This window comes from Octopus sinensis, linkage group LG4 (assembly GCF_006345805.1).
Source record: "Octopus sinensis linkage group LG4, ASM634580v1, whole genome shotgun sequence".
NCBI lineage: Eukaryota > Metazoa > Mollusca > Cephalopoda > Octopoda > Octopodidae > Octopus > Octopus sinensis.
The window spans coordinates 4,700,122-4,710,128 of record NC_043000.1 but is presented as its reverse complement, the minus strand read 5'-3'; the positions used below and the strand labels follow the sequence as shown (position 1 = coordinate 4,710,128).

General features: G+C 36.6%; 1 protein-coding gene across 1 annotated transcript; it reads left to right on the top strand.

The window, feature by feature from the left end:
• The first annotated feature begins 3,586 nt into the window (after positions 1-3,586).
• LOC115210996 (low affinity vacuolar monovalent cation/H(+) antiporter-like) lies at positions 3,587-6,716 on the top strand. Its single transcript, XM_029779832.2, has one exon. The coding sequence runs from the start codon at positions 3,900-3,902 to the stop codon at positions 6,108-6,110; it is 2,211 nt and encodes a 736-aa protein (XP_029635692.1). The 5' UTR covers positions 3,587-3,899; the 3' UTR covers positions 6,111-6,716.
• The last annotated feature ends 3,291 nt before the right edge of the window (positions 6,717-10,007 follow it).

Genomic DNA, 10,007 nt, shown 5'->3' with positions numbered 1-10,007 from the left:
CCATTATGTAAAGATGAAAGAACAGTGAATGAAGTTGTAAAGAAAATATTTATTTCATCGTTACATTATACAATACCTTACCTCGACGGGCAGGTGATAAAATCGTAGAGCATGGAAAGTAAAAAAGTTAAGTTCAGCCTGTATATTCATAGTGTAGTAGTAAACCATAGAGAGAGATATGGTAATATGTAGAGAAGAGAAAGTGGGTTAGTGAAAGTGCGAAAGTGGGGGATGAAACAACTGCTCCATTGGTAAGCTGCCATAGATTTCTCTTTGCACTTTTGTTTTTGCGACGGCATTTTGTTTCGCCTGTCAGCCAGACTCTGTTCTCACTGAGTTGTCACCAAGTGACTAACTGATTTTTGCTTAAGGGTTCTTGTTTTTATAACTATCCAGAAGGATAAACATATCATTGAGAACAATGGAATTAGTTGGTGCTACTTGTTATCTCTATTCTAGATTTTGGTAAAGTTGAAAAGGTTAAAAAGCTCAAGTGGCTAAAGCAATCTGGCAAATGTAAAACTGCTGTCACAGAAAAACTATTGTTCCATCGTCAGAAAAGTTCTGTTGAACTGTTACTTGAAATTTGGGGCGATCTTTCGTCTCTAGTAGACCTTTCCGTCGATTTCCGTAAAGTTTTTTTTTTTTTACATATGGGCTTGCGGGAACTTTTGAAGTAATATACATACATATACACATACACCGAGTAAAAAATTTCAGTTATCTCTTTTTTTCACACATTACTCTGTCTCTTCACACACACTAACAGAAGCACTTCACTTACACAACATACTGTCTGTCTCCACACCCCATCAAACACACACACACACATGTACATCAATACTTTCCATGCACGGTAACTTCAAAAGAACTTCCCTCGTCATACAATCGCTTTCTCTTAGTCTCTTTCGCTCTCATTACTTCAAAAGTTCCCGCAAGCCCATATGTAAAAAAAAAGAAGTTTTTTACGGAAATCGACGGAAAGGTCTACTAGAGACGAAAGATTGCCAAATTTGGCTATGGTGGATCGAATCCTCTTCAGGATCCACTACACATAAGTACATTTGTAACATAATACATACACTAGCGTAGCTACAGTGTATGCCGCAACCGGATCCCACAAAAAGCACGTATTGCCTACTGCAGGTCCAAAAGTACCGCCCCTTTGAAAGTGCAGCCCGGGGCGAACCGCCCTTACCGCCACCCCCATTATGCTGCTAGTGCATACATACGCACATGCATGCATACCATTATTAATATATAAACATATAATCATATATATGTATGTATACATACACACATACACAAACAGACTATAAATATAAAAGCCACACTCACACATATATGCAGAGAGAGAGAGAAGTTTACGTTACTTAAAACTGATTTCGTTTACGTCCGGTAAATTAGCAGTTTGTTAAATAGGCATCAATAAATGTTTCAGACTCAAATAAGAACTGGGGCAGATATGATCAGCTAAACTTTTGAAGGTAGGGCTCAGAATGGCCGCAGTCCAATGACAAAAACCCATATAAAATAGACAAAAGTAATGTGTGTACGCGCGCACACATAGATAGATAGATTGATAGATAGATAGATAGATAGATAGATAGATAGATAGATAGATAGATAGAAAGATAGATAGATTGATAAATAGATAAGAATGTTTTCTATTGAAAAGTTTCCCCCGTCCGTCCATCCCTCCCTCCCCCCTCTCTCTCTATCTACCTACCTACCTACCTACCTACCTCTCTCTCTCTCTCTCTCTATATATATATATATATATATTATATATATATATATATCTATGTGTGCGTGTGTGTCTGTCTGTATATATATATATATATATATATAGTTAATCAAAATAAAAACATGATGCCTAACTTACTCCACCACCTACACCACCAAACGGTATATACAGGTGCTTACAATTATCAAGTACTCACCCCGAATTTCTATATATATATATATATATATATATATATATAATTGCGGCGTGAAAAAAACAAAAAAACTGACATTTGTTGAAAAGATAAAATGAACACGCGCAGATGAGATGGGCATGACCGAAGAAATTAAAAAACCAAGGGCAGTGGTTAAAAATGAAGTTTCCACTTAAAACCCTGGAAACATTAGTAATTTCTATATTATGTTCCCAACCATCATATAAAAAAAATTTTTTTCGCTTATTTACAAAAAAAAAAGTGTCTTAATTGTGAATATTTCTACATAAAAAAAAGGCATAAAAGGACGTGAAAACTTCACCAACTCTTTAATATTTAGCAGTAGTAACAGTGACTCAAGGTCCGTGTGTTTCGTACGGTGACACTTAATAGGTAACGCTTGAAACTCTCGCATTTTGAGTCACTCTGTTACTTCTGCTAAATATCAATAAAAATATACATATATTCATATTTTGAGTTCTTTTTTTTTCTGTTTGCATCAACATATCTATCTATCTATCTATCTATCTATCTATCTATCTATCTATCTATCTATCTATCTATCTATGTGACTTCATTGACCGAGGTTACCGTGGTCTTTTCCGTAGGCTTTTCTTTCCACGGGTAAACCTCACCTGTCCTCCCCTTTACACTTCATATTGACATTTCTGTGATAACGATCCCTATTGATCAAATTTTTTTTCCTCCCCACCCCTTAAAAAAATTTTTTTTTATTTTATTTTACCCCCCCCCTTTTTTTGTCCTCTTTCTTTCCATTGACGATCCCTTTTGATCGAAAACCAAACCCCCTTCTTTTACCCCCAAAAGAAAAGCTCTACCTTGTAATTTTGTCCTGTCTGTGTGCAGCCCTGTGTGGCTAATAAAGAAACATATCTATCTATCTCTGTCTGTCTATCTATCTATCTATCTATCTATCTATCTATCTATCTATCTATCTATGTATCTATCTATCTATCTATCTATCTATCTATCTATCTGTCTGTCTGCCTTTCTATCTATCTATCTATCTATCTATCTATCTATCTATCTGTCTGTCTGTCTGTCGATAATTTCGCTTCATAAATTTACTGAACAGGATGTGTTGGTTTGGCTTCGATATATATATATAGTAGCAAAATCAATATAAATCTGTTTATTCTGAATAGTGAAATGTACTCGTTCTTTCCGAGTCGGTCGCTCTAATAAGTAATATGTTCTTTATGAAAAAGTATTAAGTAATCCTTCAGTTTATTGTTAAATTGTTTTTATATATAACAAAACACAAAAAACAAACATTAATATATATATATATATAAGTGTACGTGTGTGTGTGTGGGAGCTGTTAAATGCAACAGTTAATACTCAACGAAGCCCAAATCCTTTCACAACCGAAGCCATGTGGGTGTGTTTAGTTTTAGTTACATCCGGTTTACGGTTGTCGTAAATACTAGACTTAGACTGACTAAATATCCAATTACAGATTTTTGTTTTTTTACATTTTATAATCTCCCACTTAAAAAATAGAACTGTATAAAAAAATAAAAAATAAAACAGTATGAATGCTATATATATATATTCTATGAAATAATTTTAGCTGATTAAGATATCTTCAACATTCCATTGTCGTTGGCGACCCACTTTGGTTTCTGGTCACATGATGCAGTCGTCGACGGTTCGTCAGTTTCACTTTCAATGAATGGAGAGGAACGGGACCCGCCTCTCTTCACTGTTTTGTTCCACTGAAACCTCTCACTGCAATGAGCGACTTATTTTCTTATGAGAAATACTTCCAGATTTTGGACCAACTACCGACCGTAAGTAAGGCTGTGAAGTCAATTTAGTTGATAAACTCTATCTTTTCATTTTCTACCGGATTAACCTTCTGGGGATTTATTTATTTTTGGTTGACATCAAATCAAAGCCGCTGAAAAAAAAAAAAGAAAAAAGAATCGTTTTACCATGGATATCGATGAAGATTTCGAAGTTGCATTTCTGGCCGGAGAAAAATCCAATCCGATAACACATCATAGAAGTGCCCCTCCTAGTCCGACTGGACATGGGAATATGATGAATAATGAATTTCATACATCGCATTCTACAGATGAAGCTTTCATCATTGTCCCAAATGATGTAGAAGCGCATAGAATTACAAATAATTACTTGTTTGGTTTTAAAAAATGGAAGAGTCATATTTCTACGAGGCCTGTCGAAAATCGTTCCGAAATAGTTCAAAATCTTTACTCCGATGTAAACAAACCGAGTCTACCCGTGCGGGTATCAACGTTGAGACCCACCAATGTAATTTATGTTTTGTTAATCGGATGGTGGCTTTCTTTAGTCTATGTTATAGCTTCGATAGTCATGTTTCTAACATATTTCGGACGATCATATGGCTTTTTCTGCATGAAGATGGCCCGTTATTTTTTGTGGCCGTTTGGCTATTTTGTACACTTAGTGGATACACCTCCTCCTTTAGAACATTCTGATGAAGTTTGTGAAGTAACTGCTTCACAGTTGTCCGAAAACTATCAAGAAAGTGATGAGAGAACGAGCCTTCTTTCAAATAGTTTTTCTGCCCAACAACTAAGTCGAGAGCGCTGGAGGTACTGGACTAAACCGAAAACCTATTTGTGGTTAATTATCGCAGTGCCTGTTTTATTCGTTTGCCATTCTGTAATAGTTATCGTTACCTGGTTGCTTGTAGTGACCATACCTATTGCTAAAATAAATATCAAAACTATTCAAAAACTGTTCTTCCTACCTCCGGAACAAGTGGACGTCTGTAATTCGAACGTGATGCCTTCAAACAGCAAGAAACAGAACGGTGAAATTATCATGTACACGCATCAATCAGTGAACATTTATTATTACAAATATGCTGTGGACGGTATGAATGTTATTCTTGTTAATTTGTTGCTATTTGTTATTGCAGCTTTAGTTTTGGGATTAGCCGATACTCAAGAAAAGATCTCCCCCGTGGTAAAATGCCTTATGGCATTGTTTGGTATCGTGCCGCTCACCTATTACATAGGCGCCGGCATCACCAGCATATCAGCTCAGAGCAGTTTCGCTGTCGGAGCTTTACTAAATGCTACTTTCGGATCCATTGTTGAAGTTATACTCTACGTAATCACTCTCAAGAAGGGGCAGGAGCAAAATTCCGCTTGTTATCCAGAACTGGTCAAGTCTGCCGTAGCTGGTACCATATTGGCCACTATGTTGTTAATCCCCGGTTTGTGCATGGTGATTGGTGGTCTCAAATATCAAACGCAAAGATTTAATCCCCGTTCTACAAGCGTCGGGGCTTCCTTGCTGTTTGTGTCAGTTGCTGGTGTTTTTGCACCGACTTTGTTTTCAGCTATCTATGGCGATCTCCATTGTTCCAAGTGTGAGAAGGTCGAACCTTGGATTCCTATTAACAGTACTTCGAGCACGATCTCAAATGGTTCTGTCGGTATGCAGTGTTCGGAATGCAGCCAGTCTTTGTTTGGCTTAGATGGTGACACAACTCTCTATGACAACCACATCCAGCCTCTTGTCTATACATGTGCCCTTTTGCTTCCAATTTCTTACTTCATTGGGTTAATCTTCAGCATGAAAACACATTTTGGCCACGTATACCATGACTTCTACAATCAGATGGCTGAAGAAGGTTCGTCCCATCGTTCTCACCGACATGGTTCTCCTCAGTGGTCCCGGCTGAAGTGTATCTTTATTTTGTTCGCCTGTACAGCTCTCATATCTCTTCTTGCTGATATCATGGCCAATAACATCCAACCACTGATGCAGTCATTGCACATATCTGAATACTTTATCGGAGTCACCTTGATTGCAGTTCTACCTGAATTGCCAGAGATTGTTAACGGTATCCAGTTTGCATTACAAAATAATGTTGCCATGGGAATAGAGATTGCAATGAACACTGCCATTCAGTGTTGTCTCCTGCAGGTGCCCATATTAATTCTCATTGATCTCATCTATTCCTTCAAACTCTACATGATCTTCAGTGATGTTCATATGTTTTCTGTGATCTTCTCGGTAATCGTCATGAACTACACACTGCAAGATGGACGCAGTAACTATTTCCAAGGATCAGCCCTCCTCTTAATCTACCTTGTACTGATGGCTATGTATTTTTTCACTCCAACTCCCAAATTAGTCCAGTGTTGAAAAGGTAGAGTATCAATCACCTGAAACTAAATTTGATTCCTGGTTGTTGCCATTTCACATCAGTTATTTTGTCACTTAGTATCCTTGGTACAGGTACGAGGATCGCATAACTTCATTATCCCTTCCCCACCTCCCCATAATCCTTTCCCTTTAATAGAATTGTTGGCTTTGTGCCTTCTCTGCATTTCAAATGCATTCTGAAAACCGCTCAATTTACTTGTGACATTTTTATTAACTATAAAACCCTGTAAGTACTCTTAACTTAATTTACCAACTCAAACAAACAAACTATTTATTTTGTGTTTATACTGATTGAAAATTGTTTTATATTTGTTGCCTTTTAATTTAATTCTTCCTTGTTCTCGTCCTCCATGATTATTATAGACAAGAAAAAAAACAAAACAATATTTGAACAAAATGAAAACAAAAATAAAACAAAAACCACAAATGAGTGAATTTTAAAAAAACCCCACCAAATCAGCCATTTCCAAACAGTTCAAATAATCATTTTGTTCTTGTAATATCCTGCATTATTCATGTCCCGTTTGTATTTTATTTTTATTTTCATAAATTTTATTTTTTGCCTTAAAAACAAATGTATATTTATTTCTGAGTTGTAGGTTAACTCACCTTGACTTAACTGTGAGCTAGTAAATATTTTGTCGCATAAGTAGGTTATTTCATTGTTAAGATGTAATTACATCCTTAAGCATTTCACGATTTCATTTGTTTAATTATATTGTCCTTATGTTTTTGGGGGGTCGATGAATTTTTACTGCTTATTGCTCCTCTTTCCTTACCTGTCAAACAGGATTTCTTGTGTCTCAATGTGTGTCATTTAAATCAAACTCCAAGATTTACCAATCATTTGAAACAAGCTGCTGCATTTTCATGAATGTTATATTTGACTGAAGCAAGAAACACTCCTCTACTATTTTCTGTCCCTTTTCCATCCATCAATCTGTCTGTCTGTCTGTCTACTCACCTGCAACACACATATACATTCCAGTTATCTTGATCCATTCTCCGATCATGTCCTCCTCCCTCTGTGTTAACCCTAAGACAAATGCCCCTGCTTTTGTAAACTTGAAAATCATATATGCTAACCCCCATCGAAGCCAAATTATCACCAAAAGTTACCTTTTGTTTTCAAGATGCCCCATGAAACATTAAACTTTGCATCACATAACACATTAAATGTGGCTAAATATTGAACACTCATTCAAGACCAACAAGAGTTAAATATATTCACACTCTTTTGAATCTTGAACCTCTTGACATGAACCCACCTGAAGCTGCTCCTGGTCCTATGACATAAATTTCTTATATTAAAATGATTTAATCTTGCAAGACAAATGCATAAACTTCTATAGTAGATTTCATTTTTGGATTTGGTTTGCAAGATTCTTTTTAAGAGTTTGTGTGTTGAAGCATATTCTGTTGTGTCTGGGGACAGTCATTTTCTTTTTGTGCCTTATAATGTAACACACTCACTGGTAAAATTTCCACTTATTTCTTATTTTTATTTTCCTAAAAGGTTGCAAGATGCAATGAAAATTTTAGGAAAATAAAAATAAGAAAAGAGTGGAAATTTTACCAGTGAGTGTGTCACATTATAAGGCACAACAAGAAAATGACTCTCCCCAGACACAACAGAATTCTATAGTAGAATTGTCCATCAAAATTTCTTTGATTTATTTATGTTCCAAACACCAGCTTAATAATGACAAGATTTATTTTACAAAATTCTTCATTATTCTAAAAACTAATGGAAGCAAAGGCAGTGTATTTATTTCAACTCAAATACAGTAACTAAAATAAATAAGTATGTATTATTTCAGGTCTTTAGATATACAGTTAGTAAGTCATATATCATATTGTGGTGGCATGTAAAAAGCACCATCCGAACGTGGCTGATGCCAGCGCCGCCTTGACTGGCTTCTGTGCTGGTGACACGTGACCTTCTGTGCTTGAGGAGACCTATTGAGTCAAGTATATCAACATCAAAATAAATATCAAATGGAAATGGTAGTTGTGATACCTGTGCTGGTGGCAGGTAAAAAGTACCATCTGAATGTGGCCTTGACTGGCTTCTGTGCTGGTGGCACGTAAAAAGCACCAACCTATCTTGGCCGCTGCCAGCCTCCCCTGGCACCTGTGCCGGTGGCACGTAAAAAGCACCCACTACGCTCACGGAGTGGTTGGCGTTAGGAAGGGCATCCAGCTGTAGAAACACTCCCAGATCAGACTGGAGCCTGGTGCAGCCTCCTGGCTTCCCAGACCCCGGTCAAACCATCCAACCCATGCTAGCATGGAAAATGGACATTAAACGATGATGATGATGATGTATGAAGCATAATATTTGGTCTGATCCAGTTGTTCTGGTGACACCAGTTTGCCAATTGTGTCAAAATTACATTTCCATGAAAGTCAGCCTTGCTATATTTCCTTTACAAATCTGTTTAAATCATTGTTAGATTGCTGCCGGCTGTTTTGCTGATGCCTGTTCTCTGCCCTTCTTTACCCCATTTATTGCTGGTCATTGAAACCTCAAGAGCCAAGAGAAAATATTTGCAGTTATTCTTTAGTATCTTACTGTTGTTGAAAAACTATTCAACAACCCACAAATGCTTCAAATCTTTGTTAATTTAGTTCTGGTCATGTGTTAGAATCTTTCATAAACAAAGGAGAATAATGTTGAGGAATTTCATTCAAATATATCTCACAGCAAGTTATAGAAATGGAACATTAGGTTATTATTCTGTTGATGCATGAAGTAAATTTTGTATACTTGGAATAAAATCCTATTTTCGTTACTTTTCACTGAAAAGTAATGGTTGTTTGTTGGTATTCAACATGATCACAATACACCATAGACAAATTCTCTTACTCCTTGCTACATATATAATCCCATGGTCATTCTTGGATAGTATGGGGGTATTTTACCTATCTATCTAATGCATATTAATTGCTAACAACATCAAAATATAGTTCTCCTCTGTTCTATCAGCTTGCTACATTGGTGTAGTATATTCTACTGACATTTCAGGAAATAACAAGTTTTCTATTTTGGCATTTTAAGATTTGAATCATTTGGAGTTTGTATCCTTTCAGATTTTGCTAAAGTTTGTCATGTGACCATAAAGGCAACTGCTCTTCATGTCTGTGCCGAGAAGAGGACAATTTGCTGGTGTTACATGTGAATTCTTGAAGGCATTTTGTGGTAATCATTGTCATCTTAAAATTCTTTGCTTGTTTTTCCCATGCTGGCATGGGTTGGATGCATCTTGACGCTTGCTGTGGTCTGCATCATCTTGCCCACACAGTAACAGAGAAGAACCACCCAACTTTGTAGTTTGTGTATATTTTATGATGTTGGACTAAATGTTTTACAAGGGGGTGCTGAAAGATTTGTGGTTTTGGATGAATGAAAATACGGGAGGATCAGTTAATTATGATTTTATTCAACATATTCCACTCTCAGATTCACATGCTTATTGCAGTTGTCTTTCAGTTTTTCTAAGCCTTGTAAGAGAACTCAAAAGGTTGAGCCTTCAACCAGGCTTTTCACAATATCCTTAAAGCCTGGAAATTTTCAACAACCCCCTTGTATTGCGCTTTGGCATTAGAGAAGTTGTATCATGAGGAAGCACAAAAGTGTCCCTGTTCCTCTCTATTAGTTCTTATTCAGAGTTACTGCACCCCTTACCTGCCCAAACAGGTAACCCGCAATGCAGCTGGTTGCTGTATCCACATCTCACTCTTGTCTTTTATATCTTTGTTTTTTTTTATAATGAGACTGTGGCCATGCTACGGCACTGCCATGAAGCATTTTTAGTCGAATGAATTGCCTCCATGAGTTTTACTCTTTTAAGCCTAGTACTTATTCTATTGGTC